At 41.0% G+C, this 21,188-nt stretch overlaps 1 protein-coding gene across 1 annotated transcript in view; it reads right to left on the reverse strand.

Annotated features, from left to right (window-relative positions):
* The window catches only part of ptpn11a (protein tyrosine phosphatase non-receptor type 11a), a 46,050-nt gene extending 25,055 nt beyond the window's left edge, over window positions 1-20,995 (reverse strand). The window contains exons 1-5 of the mRNA XM_048611455.1: window positions 20,684-20,995; window positions 14,626-14,748; window positions 8,295-8,489; window positions 4,269-4,461; window positions 860-976 (exon numbers count right to left, since the gene is read on the reverse strand). Of these exons, the coding sequence (XP_048467412.1) occupies window positions 860-976; window positions 4,269-4,461; window positions 8,295-8,489; window positions 14,626-14,748; window positions 20,684-20,697 (642 nt within the window). The 5' untranslated portion in view covers window positions 20,698-20,995. The remainder of the gene's footprint in view (window positions 1-859; window positions 977-4,268; window positions 4,462-8,294; window positions 8,490-14,625; window positions 14,749-20,683) is intronic.
* Between the last annotated feature and the right edge of the window lie 193 nt (window positions 20,996-21,188).

The raw sequence follows: 21,188 nt of genomic DNA on the forward strand, positions 1-21,188 counted from the left end.
AGTTGAAATGGTTCGCGACTGGGAGGTGCAGTTGTTTGTTGCGAACCTATATCGTAGATGTTCCACAAAGGTGGAGGGTTGCTTTTTGGACTGGAGGCCTGTGACCAGCATTGTGCCACAAGGATTTGCAAGAACACCTATGCTCGGTTTGCACCAAACAACTGCACCTCCCAGTCACGAACCATTTCAACTCCCCCCTCCCATTCCGCAGACGACATGTCCATCCTGGGCCTCCTGCAGTGCCACAACGATGCTACCCGAAGGTTGCAGGAACAGCAACTCCTATTCCGCTTGGGAACCCTGCAGCCCAATGGTATCAATGTGGACTTCACAAGCTTCAAAATCTCCCCTCCCCCTAATGCACCCCAAAACCAGCCCAGCTCATCCCCGCCTCACTAACCTGTCCTTCCTCCCACCTCATACCCCATCCCCATCTCCTACCTACTAACCTCATCCCGCCCCCTTGACCTGTCCGTCCTCCCTGGACTGACCTATCTCCTCCCTACCTCCCCACCTACACTCACCTTTACTGGCTCCATCCCCGCCTCTTTGACCGGTCTGTCTCCTCTCCACCTATCTTCGCCTCTACCCATCTTCTATCCGCCTCCCCCTCTCTCCCTATTTATTTCGGAACCCCCTTCCCCTCCCCCATTTCTGAAGAAGGGTCTAGGCCCAAAACATCATCCTTTCTGGTCCTCTGATGCTGCTTGGCCTGCTGTGTTCATCCAGCTCTACACCTTGTTATCTCAGATTCTCCAGCATCTGCAGTTCCTACTATCTCAGGTTCATAAATTGAGATTGTTTCCCAGTGTGATATTGCTTTCCTTTCAAATCACAGCAGCTCCGGATGCCTTATTACCTGCTTGAGCTGCAAGACAGTGCCCAGGGTTTCCACCATAGGGTTCTTTTTGTAGTGCTCCACCAGGTCTGTCAAGGAATCAAACTTCTCCCCTCCACCAACATCATATTTCCCATCCTGGATGAAGGAGAGAGAATAAACCTTTGGTGCTGCATTTAATCAACCTGCCTGGACAGGACTTAAGACTGGTGTTGAACTGGACACAGCAAATAAAGAGGCTAATCACTTGGAACACACATGGGCTAGGGTTCAGCCTGGTATATGTACAATAAACCCAAATGGCATAGTCAGTTCCCAGACCACTTTCATTTGAAGATGTTTCCTTTGATCGGGACACACAAGACTGCTCTCTTTATCTTTAAAAATAAAATATACTTATGGAACATCTCTCACTTCAAGCTTTGCTTTTGGGTTAATTACCTGAATTTTAATCCAGAGGTCAGTATTTCCAAGCATTGACTAATAACAATATCAAAATAGAATAGTTACGAAGAGATGTTCTGAAGATCTTTCACATTAAACCGTAATGGTGTTATTCATAATTTAAAATACACACTTGTACGGGTCAAATCATGCAGAATGTCTTGAATTTAGTAGCCTGGAGTTTGTTGTAGAATGGGTTGGGGAGCAGACAGCCAAGTGTATTACAATGGATACAAGCAGAATAGGTATTTCACATCAGACAATACACCTGGGGGCACGTGCATTTCATGCAAAGCCCACTTCATCAGTCAGATCATGTCCTTAAGGAAAGTGATGTTACACAGATAAACAATAAATGCTGAGAGTTAAATTAGCAAATTTGCTTGCCTGCTGTATTGGCAATAATCCAAGCACCAAATATCAATATATTTTGTGAATATGCCATTGAGCAGCTGGATAACACTAGGCTTCAACAGACAGTCAGCCTGAAAAGGGTAACGCTAACAAGCAAGATTCAGGTCTGTCTTGCACTCATTAATGCAGTGTCACTTTGCATCTGGAGTTTATACCCGAATTATCAAATGTGAGGAACAACTGCATCCTCAACACTGTAACATTGAGAGTCCCTCGTAAATTGTAATCATATTGATACAGCAAACCTACATAATAATAGACAGCGTATCTATATAATTATCAACTTAAAGCATCTAGAGAACGCACATTGGTGGATGAAATACAGCAAGCATAGATGTATGCTTTTGAGTGCAAGGGTAATGAAGACAAAATACACCGATCTTAATGAGAGAACAGTATTGGGTACCTCCATTTTAAAAATGTTCGACCAATTAAAAGAAAAACTGGATCTCCAATGATATAATCTAGAACACAGACGATGTCCTTAGTTGCTAATTTTCTTTGTCTATTTAATTTTCTTTCCTTGAGGAAATTCAGGCGACTATAGCAGAACTGAGGCACTTTTATCATAGAATCATAGGATCCCTAGTGTGTGGAAACAGGCCATTCAGCCCAACAAGTTCACACCGCCCCTCCGAAGAGCATCCCACCCAGACTCATTCTCTTACCCTTGATTTTCCATGTCTAACCCACCTAACCTAAACATCCCTGGGCACTTTTATGTTCCATGGGAATGGCTAGCTCTCTTTTTTAAAAAAAAGTTGTTTTGGACCTACAAAATCTGGATATGCACTTGATAAAAGAATAGTGTTAAAAGTGTTGTTAGGTTCTCAAGAATGTTAACAAAGTCATTGTACCTTGTAGCATCAAGTCATAGGATGAGACAGCACAAGAGGCAGTCATTTGATCCATTGTGCCTGTGCCAGTTCTTCGATGCAGCTACTTCTTTTGTCCTAATTTCTTTGCTTTTCCCTCAATGCCCTACATTTTTTTCCCCTCCACAAGTACTTATTCGATTCCCTTCTGAATGTTACAATTGAATTTGCTTTCACTGTTCTTCCAGACAGTACATTTCAGGTCGTTTCAACTTGCTATGTCACAATAAGTTCCTTACATCACTTTTGATTCTTTTTCCATCACCTTAAATTCACGTTATTGACTCTTCTGGAAATAGATTCTCCTGATTTATCAATCAAAACCCTTCATGCTTTTGAACAAACTGCCAAATTTCTTCAATCTTCTCAGCTATAAAAGGAAAACAATGCCAGCTCTCCAAATACTCAGTCTCTCATCCTTGATATTATTTGATTAAATCTCCCTTCACCTTCAAGGCCTTGGCATCCTTATTAAAAAAGGTGCACTATCCAGAATGAAACTTGGTACTCTGGCTGAGGTGTAACCACTGTTTCATAACTTCCTTGCTTGTGTTCTCTGTTCCTCTCAAAGAAAATCCAATAGCCTTTACAGTCTTCTCAATTTAAATAAAAACAAAATATTCTGATGCTGGTGGTCTGAAATTAAAACAAAACATTGTGATAAATCTTAGCAAGTCTGGTAGCATCTGTAGAGAGAGGAACAGAGTTAATGTTTATTCAAATCCCAAATTTGGCTGCAAGTAGTCATTTTGGAATCTAACATTAGTTCTGTTTCTCTGTCCACAAATGATGCCAGGACTTAGCATTTTCTGTTTTATTTCAGTATTCTCAAACTGCCACATTCAAATGAGAGAGAGCTGGATGGTGTATTTGCACTGTTCCTGCACTCCCTTTAAAATTGTACCATTCAGCTCAAAGTCCGTCATCTATTTACAAAATTAATAACTTATAAGTTTTGCGTTAAATCTCATCTGCCATCTGTCTAGCCATCTCACCAAAGGTATGTCCCCCTAAAATCTGTAGCTGTTCATCTCTATCATATTTCTGCACTTTTGCAACTTTGAAATTATGTCCTGTTTAACCAAGTTTAAACTCTTGAAATGTATATAAAAGCATAGTCTGAAATCAATATATGATTGAATGATATATTAGTTATATGCAGTTACATTATATTCAGGTGTGCAATCACACATCTTAGACAATGACACATGCCCCAGATTTCCTGAGACATCCTGACTGCATGAGGGAAAGTGCTACAAATGCAAATACTACATATTATTCAAGCCGCTTCATTGGGAATCCTAGCTGCTAATTCCACCCCTGCTCCTATTATAATATACAATTAAAGCCAAACAATTTTACTAATAGAATTCTACAAGTACTGGCAAAGATTTGTGGCTGGGTGCTTCAGAAATTCCATCAGACAGCACAGATCTGTTCTCTGAAGTTTCGTTACTCTTATCCATTAACCTAAAACAGTCCACTTTCTCAGTATGGGCAGTCTCAAAGTGTATCTTTTAAGTAAGAGATTACTACAGTCTTTGAACCTCAAACAACATTAATGACCATGAGCCAAGAGTGCAATTGTTCAAGAGCCCGCTGAAATTAAGACAGACTTTGCATAATGGATAAACAGGTTAGTATCTCAAGTAAAAATTTTATGTTTGAACATTGTTATATGAAATAATCTCACGAACCTGGCATCGGATCATTACATGAGTGACCTTTGGCTTTCCCTCACTGCTATCTCCTTTATCATCGCCAGTCCTCACAGACAGAACAAAATCTCCTGGATGGCTTTGGCTCTCTCGCACAAGGAAACTTCCTGGTTTTCCTTTTTCTGTCAGCAGCTTCTCTGCCTCTTTTCCTGAGAGGTGTCCATGGAACCACCTTGCACAAAAATAGGAGAGTTAGCCCACCCAAAGCAGTTTGAGCAACACACAAATGTGACAAGCTCAAGTCTCAGCAATAATTAAAACTAGGTATCAAAGGAATTTCAAGAGTCAATTTCTCCAAGTTCAAAATACATCATATTTGATACTTAATTGGAAAGATTTAGTATCTGAAATTAATTTTTCATAAAAAGGGCATTCTATAGTTCTATCAGGTGCACGAAGATGCTAATCCCAAACACCGTCATTCATGATATTTCAAGGTAACTAGGTCAGAATAGCATTGATAAATGTCTAAGGAAAAAGGTTTGCCCAGCTAAGTTATGATACGCTGCACTAAATGATAACAACATGAGAAAAAAAAAAATCTTTATTACCCAAAGAGGGCATTGGGGAATGAGAGAGAAGAGAATTAAAATAAAAGAGGAATGGCCAGGAGGCTACAGTACGAATTTGGTACGTCACAGTCAGCTTTGGCTCAGCAGTACCTCTTTCAGAGGAGTCACGAATTCGACCCAAAGAACCAAGCACATCACTCGAGCTGCCTTTCTGTGCTGCACTGCCCACACGTTGTCTTCGAATCTTATGGCATACCATGGTCACCATTTGGCCCATCTTGCTTGTACTGTTCATCAAATGAACTGTGCAATTAAGTTTTATACTCTAGCTTCTTCCCTGCCAATTGGTTCAAGTAGCCATACATGTATTGAAATGCTTCTTAAAACTTCAAAAAATTGACTTAACTGCACTTGCAGGAACTATATACAAATCTTAACTGAAGAAATTTCTCACTTTCCCTTTAGTTCTCTTACCATTTACTTCAAAATTACAACCCCTCAGCTCAAACCTATGCCCCCTAGTTTTGAGCTTCCCTACACTTAGAAAGAGACTTTAGCTATTCACCCTATCCATGCCCCTCAAGATTTTAAAACCTTTAAGGTCATCCCTCAGCCTCTGACGCTCCAGGGAAAAATGTCCCAACCTATTCAGCCTCTCCCTATGACTCAAACCTTCAGTCCCGGCAACATCCTTGTAAATTTTTTCTGTATCCTTCCTATAGGAGGGCAACCAACATTGAACGCAGTATTCTAAAAAAAGGCCTCACCGATGTCTTGTACAGCTGCAACGTGATGTTCCAATTCCTATACTGAATGCTCTGACTAATGAAAACAAGCATGCCAAACGCCTTCTTCACCACCCTGTCTACCTGCCACTCCACTTCAAGCAATTATGAACCTGCAACCCTAGGGGTCTCTGTTCAACAACACTCCTCAGAGCCCAAACATTAACTGCGCAAGTCCTGCCCTGGTTTGCCTTACCAAAGTGCAACACCTTACATTTATTTAAATTAAACTCCATCTGCCACTCCTCAGCCCATTGGCTCAATAGATCAAGATCTCTTTGTAATCTTTGAAGGAGGTTATCTCAGTCCACTATACCACAGATTTTGGTGTCATCCACAAACTTACATTGCAAATAATACAAAGTTTGGTAAACTTCAAAATTATACTCCTGATGGTCAAGTTTAAGTTATTGATATAAAAAAGTAATGTTCCCAATACCAACCACGGTGGGGGTGGAGGGGGTGAAATGAATCCCATGCAGTCCCTGACCTTCAGGTGAGATTTTAAACTGAGGCACCACGCATTCTTGCTGAGCTCAAGAAATCCATAACACCATTTGGAGAAGAACAAGATAGTCAATGCCACGAGCAACAAATTACCTGGTGATTTATTTGAATGTTGCTCAAGGGACAACATTGAGCACAATTTGCCTATTTTAATGCAGGAAAATACAGAAAAGGCCAAATTCAAAGGCACTTTGTTGTCTTTATATGGTTTATTTCAGAGCCATGTGTTAATCTTCCCTTCCTTCTCATCTCTGATCTGTATATGAGCCCAGCTGAGAACTAAGGGTTAAAAGTCTATGTGCTAGCCTCAATACAATTACGCTCGGGATAGATTCAACACTATGCAACCCAAACCACAAATGTTGCCATGGAAGACTTAAAGATGGTTGGTGTGAAAATTGGGACTGCCACACTTAAGAGTAGACTTCATTTCTGGCAATTGATAGTTTAAGATGAATTATTGTGCAGAGCACTTTATCTGTCATTAATTATATTACGCTTAAACTAGGAGCACTTGATGGTGGACGAGATGGAAAGGCAACATTTCCTCACACACTCATTCTCGATCTTAACCCTGGGTGGGGAGAAAACGTGTATGGTTTATCCTTTGCTTTGAAGAAACAGACAGCATCACATGTTTAGCTGAACTTCCAGCAACCTCTGCAGGCTAGTATGCTGTACAATTCCCACACTGCACATTCCTGATTTTGGCAGACATTACAGCCATGCTGTTGAGAGTGGAGACTCCTTTACAGGGATGTGCAACAATCCTAATCTCCTAATATTCAAAATTCTTACATATGGGATATTATCCCAAAGTCTGCACAGTCTGATCCCAATGACCAACAGTGCCAGTTCATGTATTTAGTGCAGCAACATTTTATTCTTCATGTATTTGTGAGCTGCATTTAGCACCCACCTCTGGCTGCACGCGTAAAAATTAGTGGCTCACTAGCAAACCAGACCATTAACAGGGCAGTCAAGTTCAAGTCATTTACATATAAAACTAAACTAAACAAGCACTACCTTTAGGTAGAGTCGGGTTTCCTTTTCGAAAGAATATTAACAAACAACCTTATGTTTTTAATAACAACCAAATAATTTCATGTCACTTTTACAGACACCAGCCTTTTATTCCAGGTTTAAACAAAATAAATTTACATTCTTAAATTACAACAGTTCTGCTCGCCACATTACCAAAAGGATGTGGATGCTTTGGAGAAGATGCAGAGGAGGTTCACCAGGATGTTGCCTGGTAAGGAGGGCACTAGCTATGAAGAGAGGTTGAGTAGATTAGGATTATTTACATTAGAAAGACGGAATTTGAGGGGGGACCTGATTGAGGTCTACAAAATCATGACGTATAGACAGGGTGGATAGCAAGAAGCTTTTACCCAGAGTGGGGGACTCAATTACTAGGGGTCACGATTTCAAGGTGAGAGGGGAAAAGTTTAAGGGAGATATGCGTGGAAAGTTCTTTACAGAGAGGGTGGTGGGTGCCTGGAACGCATTGCCAGCGGAGGTGGTAGAGGCGGGCACGATAGTGTCATTTAAGATGTATCTCGACAGATACGTGAATGGGCAGGGAGCAGAGGGATACAGATCCTTGGAAAATAGTTGACAGGTTTAGATAGAGGATCTGGATCGGCGCAGGCTTGGAGGGCCGAAGGGCCTGTTCCTGTGCTGTAATTTTCTTTGTTCTTTATATAATGGTAAAATCTGGATTAATAGATCAACAGCATAACTGCTATACCACTGCACACTCAACGGAGAAATTAAAAGCGTAAAGTAAAAGTATTCTTTTTCACATTTAGATACAATAATATACTAACTGTACCCTGAAGTGAATATGATGTTTCTTTCATTTTTCTGGAATCGTTCTAGTTTATGAAAGTAAAAGTAATGAAGAAATGGTGTAAAAATATCTTCTCCGGAAATAACCACCCACTTTGTGCAGGCACTATTTTTGGCTTAAAACAGTTACTGACAAAGTATAATTCACTCCCTTATAACAGAAACAGAATCAGAATAGAAAACGAGGGAAATTGTTGATTTTATAATGAGTGACAGGAGGATTCAAGTAAGTCCAGCCTGAAACAAGTTTGGTCCCAAACTCCAAGCTTCAGAAGTATCCCTATGATGGCTCAATAATTGTCAACAGAATCACTTTCACAATGGGTTCAGCGCAAAGCCTGTCTTACCTCTCAGAGGTAGGATCAGCACAGTTCAGTGGGTATTTCAGTTCAATGACATCGCCATTTTTCTCCTTGAGTTGTCCATGGTGCTCCATGTAGTACTGCACCAGCTCAGCCAGTGTAGCAAACTTCTCTCCTCCATACAAATCATAGTAATCACCTGTATTCTGAATTTTAATGTGCGTTACTGCCCCATTTCGCCTAAGAAATCAAAACATATGGATTAATGCATACCACAACCGTATTATTTATTTAAACAAACTTACTTCTCCCCCTTTCTCCATAGCATGGAATGTTTTCAAAACCCTCTCGGCTTTGCCCTTCCTTGCTCTGTAACATTTTCCCTAGCTCTAGGTCTCTCAAATTTATCGGCTCTTATATTTCCAGTCTCTTGCGCATCCCCAATTTTAATCAGTCCCCTATTGGCATCCATGTTTTCAGCTTTCTGGCTTTGAGCTCTAGAACTCTCCCCTAAATAAATATTGTAATGTATTCAAATTTCCTGATGATACAGAAATACGTTGGAGGGTACATTGTAATAAAGAATCTGGTGTGGATAGATTAAGCAAGCTGGCAAAAATTTGGCAAATGAAGTTTAATAAGAGAGCATAAGATTATAGGAGCAGAATTAGGTGTCTTGGCCCATCGAGTACAAACCTAGATCCTCATATGACAAATCCTTCATTCCCAGGATCATTCTTACAATCCCAGTGTGACAAACCTCCCTGCTCGTCTCCAAGACCAGCACATCCTTCCTTAGATATGGGGCCCAAAACTGCTCAATATTCCAAATATGGTCTCAGAGCCTCAAAGTACTCAGCAGTACTTGTCTGCTCTTGTAATCCAGCCCTCTTGAAACGAATATTAACATTGCACTTGTCTTCTTAACTGCCAACTGAATTTGCACTCTAACCTTAAGAGAATCCTGAACTAGGACATTAACCCTTTTGTGCTTCAGATTTCTGATGTAGGAAAGTATGAGGTCATGCACTTTGGTAGGAAGAATCAAAAAGGAAGAGGATTTAAAATGGACAGAGAGTCAAAAATGCAGTCCGAGGGGATATATCCAAGATGGCAGCAGAATAGCAGCACTGTGTCCGAGCTTCTGGTCCGGGCTCGTCTGCCTCCATCTGCTTATTCTGTATTGTTTTCTTTTGCTCTTTTTCTGAGTATTTATTCTCTGAAGGCCTTTATCGGTGTCTTCAGTGGGACGACAGCAAGCCCAGCCTCCCAAACGTGTGGCGGCAGCAGCAGGGGAGCGCGGGCCCTGCGGCATGGGGAGGGGACAGCAGGCCCAGCTATTCAAGATGGTGGTGTCGGCATGGTACACCCATCTGCTCCAGGCTGGCTGTTCTTCCTGATGTCATAGGAAGGCCAGAGCAGCATTAGCAGTGACTGGAGTGTGGCCTCTGGCTTTGTAGGCCCGATGTGTGGACTCCTGGAATTGGCAGTGAGGCATTAGATTCAGCGATGGCAGTATGGGGACTCCTGACTGCAGATCAGGGATTTTGCAGAGACCCTGCACACGTCCTGGAGCCATGTTGGGAACCGCAGCCGAAGATGAACTCCAAGTACTTTTTTTTGTACCTCAAAATGGTGCCAGGTACTGGCAATAGAACAGTTTTCACTATACCTCGCTAGATACGGACAATAAATCATTCATATGGACACTCATGTGCATAAGTGATAAAAAGTTAGTACACAGGTGCAGCAAATAATTAAGGCGGCTAACGGAATTTTGACCTTTATTGCTAGAGAGTTGGAGTTTTCCCAAGAGGAAAATCTTGTTACACTCTGCAGGTGATGGTGAGGTTAAACCTTAAGTACTGTGTACAGTTTGGGTCCTCATATTTAAAAACAATAAACTGTCATCGGAAGTAGTTCAAAAGAAATTCACCAGGTTAATTCCTGGGTTGAAGCTGTTTGACTTAAACAGGCTAGGCCTTTAATCATGAATGATTAAAAGGATGAGGGGTGATCTGATTGAAATAGATGCAAGACCATAAGAAATAGGAAAAGGCATAGGCAGTTTGGCCCCTGTATCCTGTTCCTACATTCAATAGACTCATGGCTGATCTAATACTCCTCATGCCTACTTTCTTGCCCTTTCCTCCACTGGTTGAGAATCTATCTAGCTCAGTTTTAAATATACACAAGGATTCTTCCCCCACAGTTGTGTGGCAAGGAGTTTCAAAAACTCTCAAGCCTCAGAAGAAATTCCTCTTCATCTCAGTCTTAAATTGGCACCCCTTCATGCTGAAACTAAGTTCTCTGGTCCTAGACTCCCCATGAAAGGAAACATCCTCTGATTAATATTTGCTCAGGAGACATTTCCTCTATTTGAGGGATTATTCTACTGAACCTTCTCTGGACTGTCTTCAATGAAATAATACCTTTTCTTAAATATGGGGATCAAAACTGCTCACAGTACTCCAGATGTGGTCTCACCAGCACCTTGTACGCAGTAAAGCTTCTCTATTCTTATACTCCAACCCCTTTGATTTAAGGGCCAACATTCCAACCTTCTTTATTACCTGCACTTGTGTTAGATTTCTGTATTTCATTTGAAAGTATATTCAAGTCTCTGAGGAAAACTGCAGAAAGCTGCAACACAATTTAGACAATACTGTTCTTTTGCTCTCCCTTCCAAAATGAACAATTTCGTATTTTCTCACATATTTCATTTGCCAACTTTTTGTCCCCTTAAATCAATAGCTCTCTAAACTGTTTGTGTCCCTCGCACAATTTGCCTTTCCGCGTATTTTTGTGCTGTCTGCAAATTTGGCTACAGTACATTTGTTTCCTTCCTCCAAGTCATTAATATATATTGTTAACAGTTGTGGTCCCAGCACTGATCCCTATGGGCACTTCAGTAGTTACAGGTTGCCAACTTGAAAATGAACCCCTTAACCCTATTCCGTTTCCTGCTATTAGCTAATTCTCTATCCATGCCAATATATTATCTCTTAGACCTGATGCGACATTGACTGCTTTAGTTTCTCTGCTCCCCTCACCCACTTTAACCAGTCTCACTCCGAACTTGCTGCTCTCTATTCTCCGAGGTCCAATTCTGCCTTTATTATGGCATACCACAGGAGTCAGTGCTGGGATTTCAATCCTTTGTAACATATATGAAGTATTTGCTTAAAGGGTACCAAAGGCATGTGTTAATTTGATAACACAAAAGGAGGTGGGAAAGTAAATAGTGAAGAGGACACAAGGAAACTACAAAAGGATGAATAGGTTAGGTAAATGGACAAATATCGAACAAATGGAGAATAATGTGGAAAAGTGTGAAAATTGTCAATACTGGCAGGAATAATAACAAAATGTATATTATCTCAATGGTGAGAGATTGCAGAGCTCAGGGTCATTGAGCCATAACAGCATGGAAAAGACCCTTCACTCGTCCATGCTGACCAAGTTTCCCAAACTAAACTAATTCCATTTACCTGCATTTGGCCCATATTTCTCTAAACCTTTCCAATTCATGAGCCTGTCCAAATGTCTTTGGAATGTTGTAACTGTACTTGCATCTACCACTTCCTTTGGCAGTTCATTCCACATACGAACTACTTTGTGTGAAAATGTTGCCCCTCAGGTACCTTTTAAACCTTTCTCTTCTAAAAATGCAGTCAGATCCTGCTATCCAAGTACATGAATTGCAAAGGGTTAGTATGCCGGTGCAACAAGTAATTGGGAAAGCTGACAGGGTGTAAATGTTAAAAAAGCTATGTGGTGCAGTGGTAGTGTCCATACCTCCTAACTACGAGGCCTGGGCTCACATCCCACATGCTCTAGAAGTGTGTAACAATATCCCTGATCAGGTTGATTATAAAATATCTAGAATGTAATTGTTTATTGTTGATGGAATTGAACACAAATTTAGCAAGGTAATGCTTCAGGTATACAGGGAATTGGTGAGATCACATCTGGAGTACTATGTATAGTATTGCCCTCTATGCAACAAAGGATATAAATGCAGTGGAGGCAAGTCAAAGAACATGTACGGGACCAGTATCTGGAATGGATGGGTTGGTCTGTGAGGAAAGGTTATTCAGGATTCGCTTGTACCAGCTGGAGTTTAGAAGATGAAGAACTTTGATTGAATGCTTTGTCTGGTGGGAGAATTTAGATCGAAGGGTCACTGTTTAAAAACCAAGGAGTCACTGATTTAAGACAGAGATAAGGGCTTTTTTTTGGTCTTGGAGGGCTCTCTTGGCACTCTTTTCCTTGAAAGGTGGTTGAGGCTTTTTAGGCAGAAGTAGATAGATTCTAAATAATCAAAGCATCAAAAGATTATCGAGGTAGGTAGAAATACAAAGTTGAGGTTAAAATCAGATCAACCACAATCTTGTTGAAAGACAGAGCAGGGTCAAAGGCTGAGTGGCCTATTCCTGCACCTAATTCATTTGTAAGCCTAGGGAGGAAGCGAACATGGGTGTGCCAATTTGGAGGATCTGTGTAAGAATCAGTCATGAGCAGGACACTGTGCAATTCATCTCATTTCAACAGAATGAATAAATGGCCTGTCCTCTGGGCTAGGGAAGCAAATTAAGCTGGTCAGCCTTCAGCTGGAGATCAGAGTGCAGTTTTGCACTCTATCATAAAGGAGCCTTATTATCAAAAGAGTAAAGGAAGGTCTCTTTAGGCAAGTTGCTTCTTGACAAAGCCACAAAGCCACAATCAAGAAAAGGCCACCAGCCTTGGGAAGGTATTAATAAACTGAGCAAATTGTGGAGGTGGCAGTGTTGGTGATTGGAGAAACAAGTCAGATGCAAAAATATGAATTGATGGTACAGGTCCTTGTACGCAAATACATTTAGAAATAAATGTTACTGTTGAATACGAGTATTGCAGAATCCTTCCCCAAGTCACTGTTGGCTTAAGGACAATAATACACTTTCATCTGACGTTTACACATACTTTTAGCACTGTAACTGTACTGAGCAATTCTACATACTTGGAGATGCTGTCTTTTGGATGAGATACTAAACCAAGATTTTATCTGTTTAAATGGATGCCAAGAATGCCACAGAACTAAAATGAAAAGCAGGGGAATTCTTCCTGTGTCCTGACCGAAATTCATTCTCAAATGACGTGACCAAACATTGACTCAATACATATTCATATCCCTAGGATCTTTTATGTGTAGGTTGGCTGCCATTGTTCTTAACACAATAGCAATGGCTTCACTTTAGGAACTGCGGTGACTGTAGAAATGCAAACAGAAGAAATTTTAGGGATGTCAAGAGGCAAAGTTCCCTATTTTGAAGTATAGCTCCAGCTGTGTTAACAGGCTATCAAATGCATAAAATCAACCAAAATTACAGCCTCACCTTCACTTGGTTTGGAGTTTGCTTAAAGAACAGAGAGAGTTGCTAACCCAGAGACGGGAACTTTTATGAATAACGTAGACCCGAGTCAAATGAAGGACAGACCAAGCATAGGTGGAAAGTTTTCTGCCAATAGTCTGTCTTTTCTAACACCATCCCCACTCCACCAAACACCGAGGCATATTAGTTCAACAATCTTCACTGCTGCTTTTCTTGGCATTAGTTACAAATAACCACATGTATTGAATTTAATCCAAAGAAATACAAGTTCTCGACCTCTAAGTTGCTGGTCCTGAACTACTGCTCTAGCCTAACCATAATCCCTTAGATGACCAAAACCAGCTGCTACTAGTCTGGCACCAGTCTTAGCATTTCTTGCTTTCATTTTAGGCAATACATGCACGTCCAGACCAGCATCACCATCACTGACCTTTACCAACGAGCAGGGCAACAACTTTTTTGCACCTGGGTAAATACCAGAATTTGATGCAAATACCAGTTGATGAGATGAAAACCTTCTTTCTGTGCAATCAGTATTTTAAAATATTCTGAAAACTTAAACCATAGGGTGAATAGCCAAGGTCTTTCTTTTAACCTAGGGTAGGGGAGTCCAAAACTAGAGGGCATAGGTTTAAGGTGAGGGGGGAAAAGATTTATAAAAGGACCCAAGAAGTAACTCTTTCACGCAGAGGGTGGTGAATGTGTGGAGCGAGCTGGCAGAGTAAGTCGTGGAGGCAGGTACAATTACAACATTTAAAAGGCATCTGGATGGGTATATGAATAGGAAGGGTTCACAGCGATATGGGCCAAATGTTGGAAAATGGGACTAGATCAGATTGGGGAGTATGGTTGGCATGGATGAGTTGGACTAAAAAGGTCTGTTTCTATGCTGTATGACTCTATAAATCACTGATACAGCACGGTCAAGTTTACGTATCATTGGAGCTACCCCACCACTGTGGAATGAATTGGTTTTTGTACGCCATTAGCCTCACTCTTACCTCACTGAAAGCGTGAAGTCACCAGGATTACTCTTACTTGGTCGAGCCAAGAAACTCCCGTCAACTCCTCTAGTCAGCAACAAATTCTCTGCCTCCACTCCAGTGATGTTGGGGTGAAACCACCTGGGAAAACAAGAAAAGCACATTTGGAAATAATTTCTGTCTTTCCAAAGATGTTGGACTATACAGCTGGCTCCAATCAAGCTAGTAACTGAAGAACATTTCAGATACACTAGCATTTGTTCTCTCCCCCAGACAGGTTTTACATTAAACAGATAATCCAGTGAAAACAGCATCAAGAGATTATCTGACACCACAAGCACTATGCCTTGACTGATTATATTTCCCCAAATAGATCTTGTACATTGCTCTAAACATCTTCAATCACATTTTTCCAACTGGCTGTTTGGTTATTCTTTCACACAAAAAATTCAACAGATACACAATTCATTTTGAAAGGAAAACAAATGATCTTTAATCTTGCTTGAGAAATTAATCCTTTTATTGTGCTCGCTATAGCTACAATCGTAGTTTAGATTCAATAAACTGCTTGGATTCAAACTAACCCAGCTTTCAGAATGTTTAAAAATTCACACATCATGCCTCATTCAAACCATTTCTCACATTAAGCACCAGTTTATGATGGTTTAAGAGCTGCAGAAATGAAAATTTTAGAAAGAGCTTCAATAACCCAGTAAATTTATCCACATTGGTCCTAGATTTGATTGTTGTCAGCACAGAGAACCTTAGAATCTTAGTACAATCTTAGCTGCATTATTGGAGATAAAACTGGCCTCAATATCCCTGGATAAAGAAGCTTAAATCTGGAACAATGCAAATGTCATTGCCATTTGTCATTTCTCCTGGAGGTATTTAATGTATTGCTCCCCCTCTTAAAATGTCAGAAAGGATTGTGAATATCACAGTACAGTCATGAAAACTAGCCACTTTAGCATCATTGATAACAAGGTCTGGAGCTGGATGAACACAGCAGGCCAAGCAGCAGAGGAGCAGAAAGGCTGACGTTTTGGGCCTAGACCCTTCTTCAGAAACAGTCTAGGCCCGAAAATTCAGCCTTCCTGCTCCTCTGATGCTGCTTGGCCTGCTGTGTTCATCCAGCTCTACACCTTGTTATCTCAGATTCTCCAGCATCTGCAGTTCCTACTATCTCTGAAACAACTTTAGCATCATTGCTGCTCAGCTTGCTTATGTACTCTCCTTATAGTCACCTACATGACCACATCTATTTATGCACTCTTACTGATGGTAGAAATATCATTTCTAACATTTACACATTGGAGCAAGTATAATTTGTTAAACAGTGTTGTTATCTGTCTCTTTATCTTAATTACATTTGACTTTCCCTTTACTGTTCTACTTCTGCAGTGAGAAATTTGTGCACCACACCATTACCTTTAATACCCTTGTCTCCATTAAAACTATGACTCTCACCCTTACCATTTCCCTAGCACAGCCTTCACCTCTGCCCCTTTAAGTTCAAGGGTCAGAGACTTGAACAGATATGGCTGACGTTGCCAAATGCTGGACCACAAAGGACTACAGGTTCTGCTCTCATCTGCCCAAACTGTTTATCATTCCAGGATTACCTGCAACACCAAGATACTCTGGCTTCTTTACTCTACTGCAAAATGTCCTCATAAATCAATCAATCTCACCCACCCTCACTTTCCAGTTAGTATATAGAGATCATGAAAATCTGTGTCACCAACACTGGGGCTATCTAGTCATCAGTTGCTTCCTTCGCTTAGTTTTAGCTGATCAAACTTTCCCAAAGGTGACTTCTTCCTAAGCCATGAACTGACATTATCTAGTTTCTTTCACACCTCCACTCTGAGCTCATTTGTTCATGAGGCCCATACAACACCATCAATCTTAATCTCTCTAAAAACTGATGGCTATCAAAATTCCTTTCCCCAGTTTAACTAATATTCTGAAAAAGTTCACTCCCCTCAGGTACTGTCCTCCTCAAAAAACCCTCAACGCTTCTGACTTTCTAAACTACCATCCCATCTCCAAGCTCCCTTTCCTTTCTAAAGTCGCTGAACCTGCTGTCACTTCCTAAATGTATCCATCTTTCCTGGCACTCCACGTTTGAATGCTTCCAATTAGTTTTCCACCTCTGCCACAAAACCAAAACAACTCCTACCAAAGTCACAAATGACATCTAGTGTGTGTATGATAGAGGTAAACTACCTCTTCTCAACCTTTTCACTGCCTTTGAAAATGCGACCATAATCATCCTCCTCCAACACCACCTCTCTGTCTTCAGTTGGGTGAGACTGCACTCTTATCTAGTTATAGCCAGAGAATTACCTGTAACCCTATTTTCAACACCATTTCCTTTAGTATTCCACCAAAGCTCTCTCTTTGGGTCCTTCCTATTTCTCATCAGCCTGCTACCTCTCAGTAACATCATCTGAAAACATAACACTGGTTTTCAAATGCACAATAATGAGTGACAACCAGTTTTAAAAATCTCATGGGATGTGGAGGTCACTCGCTAGGCCAGCATTTATTGTTCATCCCGAATTGCCCAAAGTCAATCACATTGCCATGGGTCTGGAGTCACATGTAGGCCAGCCCAGATGATGGCAGATTTCCTTTGGAAATGGGTTTTTAGAACAATCAACTGTGGCAACATTAGACTAGCTTTTTGTTATTACAGATTTTGTAATTTTATAAATCAAAATTTCATCATATGACAACGGTGGGACTTGAACCCATACCCCCAGAGCATTAGTTTGAAGCTCCGGATTACTTTCAGTGACATTACCACCTAATAACTTGCCTTCCATAGTTCTTTCCCAAACTCTCTTTCAACTATCAAATGTCTCAACATTGTCCAAATAGATGCCAACCATGCAGTATTGGATGAGGATAAATTTTCTCCAATTAAATACTGGAAATGCCAAAGTCATGTCCAAGCCACTGACACCATCCTTCACCCTGGCAACCATCAGAACTAGGAGTAGGAATAGGCAATTCAGCCCTTTGAGCCTGCTCCACTAATTAATATCATCACAGCTGATCTCATTTTAGTTTTAAGTCCACTTCCTTGCCTACTCTCCAAATCCCTTCAACAAATAACCAATTAAAAACCTGTTTACCTCTTAAATTTACTCAATGTATGGTGGATGCTGGGACATCGACTCAACTCAAAAGTAATTTGTCATCTGTTTTAAGTTTGTCATTCCTTAACCTAAAACTGTGACTTCTCATTATAAATTGCCCACGAGAGAAAAGATCTTCTCTACATCCACTTTGGCAATCCCCTTTAGCATCTATTATACCTCAATGAGATCTTCTCTCATTCTTTAAAAATCCAGAAAGCACAGGTCTAACCCGCTCAATCTCTCTCTCATATGACAAACCCCTCATCTCTAGGATCAATCTAGTGAACCTCCTCTGAACTGTCTCCAATGCAACTCCATCCCTCCTCAAGTAAGGCCAAAACTGTGCATAGTACTCCTAAACCAAAATGTTTGCAACCATGGCGTTATATTTAACTCCAAGATGTGGTTCCATACAACCACGTCATCACTAATATCACTCATTTGCATTCCAAGACATCACCTAGCTCTGCTGCTGCCTCAGTTCATCTGCTGCAGAATCTCTCTACGATACCTTTATTACTATAAAGATATTTCAACAGATCATTAACTGGCTTCCCACATTCTGTAAACTCAAGGAACCCAAACTCGATGGCTGACGTCCTAACTTGCACCAAATCCAGTTCAATCATCACCTTTCCACTAGCTGAAATACAATGGCCCCTGTTAAAATTTAATTATTTTCAAATCCCTCCATGGTCTTGCCTCTGATTTATAAGTTAGAAGATTTGTAATCTTCCCCAGCACTACAACTTTTTGACTAATTGCAATCCTCAGATTTCAGCTTCTTGAGCATTCCTGATTTTAATCAAGCCACTACTGATGATCATAATTTCAGTAGCGAAAGACCCCATTTCACTATATTTCTGCTTCCTTATGATCTTTTTGACAAAGGTTTTGGTCACCTACCCCAATATCTCCTATACTGCATGGTGTCAAATTTATGTGACCAGCATGGGACACTTTGCTACATTCAAAGCACTTTACAAAAATCAGTTGTTGTTGTTTCTACACAGTTGTACGGCAACTCTTCCTGCTCAGTGCTGTCATTATCTCTATAACATCAAAAAAGCATTACTTCTTAGGTGTTCTCACCCTCTTTGGCCAATCTGCTACGTGCTGGTCCTTTTGCAGTAACATGTGAATGTGACTCTCGCTCAGTCATGTTTTTCTGCGTACAACATGCAGTGTCATTTCCTTTCATTCTGATTCTTTTCTCTGCCTAGCAATGTTACATCTCAGTAAATGTGGGTGGGTCTGCTATGTACCATGTTTAGAGAAATGTGCAATTGAAAAAGGCTGAATCAACCTCACACTTCCACATGAATTGTACTGTTAAAGCTTGACATAATTGAAGTTCCTGTGGCAGTTCAATGCAACCACAGTCAGTATTTCAAAGAAGTAAAAACACTGACATTTTATCCTGATACCCTAAACAAGGAAGCAAGATCCAACAGTTGAAGGGAATACAATTTTACTCAGAAGGCTACACTCTGCAAGGAACACCCCATGGCCTAAAGTTAAGTTAATTTTTGTAGCCATCACAATTATCCTCAACTTTAGTTAATCCACGATAATTCTGCCTATTTAAATCTTCATCTAGGCAAAGTTTCAAGAAATTCAGGTGACATGGAATGAATGGCTTTCAGTTGGAGTCCACAGCATGCCTATTGACCAAATGAGACACAGGAGGCAAGAAAGCTTTTGAAAGCTGTGGATATCACTAACATCTTGATAATTTTGTAGTTTTGCCTTCTGGTCCTAGATTAAAGCATATACTCCATATTATCAGTTATGTCTAGCTATCATTAAGACCTTGATCATACCTCACCTCAAATTTCTTCTTCTCTGACAATAACTTTAGACATGTCATTTGCACCTCACTGTTTAAACTAGAACTATTCTTGTTCCTCTTCCTTGCAATCCATGAAGGTCCTTTGCCAAACACCTTCACATAATGATCCAATCAGTGCTCTATAAAAAAGGTGGCATTTCAGTTTCAGAACAAAACAGACAAAATGAATTGTCCCTCCTTGATCGAGTACAGAGTGATTAGGTAAAATAATTTAACTTCAATTTCACATTTTGAGATTTCACATTTAAAAATCATTGCCTTTTCTTACCTTAGCCCCGAAGTTTGCATATTAGCTTTAATATTTAATTTAAATTTTAAATATTTAATTTTAATTTCCTTGCATCAGGCACAGTTTTAGAATAATCTGACCAAATTAAATTTGTTTCAGAAATCCAAATCCCTCAAATGTGCTGAATCTTGCCTTACAACATTGCTTTGAGAGAGACTGCTCAGTACCTTATACCACAAACCTTAGAGAATGGTTATCTTTGGAATAAAAGAAAACACAGTATTTTCAAAGTACCTCTGATCCCTCTCATTCACATCTCCTGTTATCAGAACAACATTGGAATCTTTTCTGCCCTTGGGGGCAAGTGTATGTACCTTAAGGCATCGTACAGACGAAAAGCTTCCAAATCAGCATTACTAGCGTCCTACTTGTTGGGATATAGTCACCTATCCTTAGTTTTAAGGTTATGTTTGCACATTCATCCGCGATTGGTGAATATGCAAAATCAACACTATCGTCAACACAGCACATCAGTCTTTGACCAACAACTTTTAACTACAGGTAGCTGTAGCAGAGGTCAGTGAGGGATTGACAGCAATGTCTGTGCCTAGCTGTACACTCCAAGCACTGTATTTTTGTTCAGTGACTGGCTACAGCCCATTTGTGAAACTTCCCCTCTCCTCCCTCAGGCTTCCTTAAGTTCAGGCCAGGTTATCACTGAATGTCAGTACTCCCTAGCGAGCTCCATATTTCACAGATTCCCCCTGTTGTGGCATAGCCTCAGTCTCCGCCCAATACCCTCGCCAATACACCCATTCTTCCTTTATACCCCCGCTTACCCACCTTCGGGATGTCATGGTGATAGACGGAGGGCACTCCCTCCCACACTGGCCTGCCGGTTGTTTTCTGCCTCCGCCGGTGATAGGTGGGAGAGTTGGTAGGCACTCTGCCTCTGCCGCAGCTCCTATGGGGCAAAGGGCCCTGACTCGAGCTCAGGCACTTCCCGCCCAGCGTGTGTGTCTCTCTCTCTCTCTCTCTCTGCCCGGCTGAGGAACTAACTGGAAACGCAGCGACTACGTCGCGAGGGGGAAGAAATCATCACCTCCTACCCCCACCCCCCGCCTTTCCCTCCCAGGCGACGACGCTGGAAATCTACGTCTCCAACACTCCGACCGCGCACGGATATGACGCACACGCCGTCCCCTTCCTCTGCAAGGCTAAGAGTAGACATCGAAAGAATAATGACTTATCACGCTAGGGCAGAGAATGTCGAGTTAACACCCCAAAACTCTCTCGGCGCGCATGTGTAAAATTTGCATTTCTTGTTCCCACCCCACAAAAAACCCGG

Source organism: Rhincodon typus, chromosome 24, assembly GCF_021869965.1.
Source record: "Rhincodon typus isolate 14 chromosome 24, sRhiTyp1.1, whole genome shotgun sequence".
NCBI lineage: Eukaryota > Metazoa > Chordata > Chondrichthyes > Orectolobiformes > Rhincodontidae > Rhincodon > Rhincodon typus.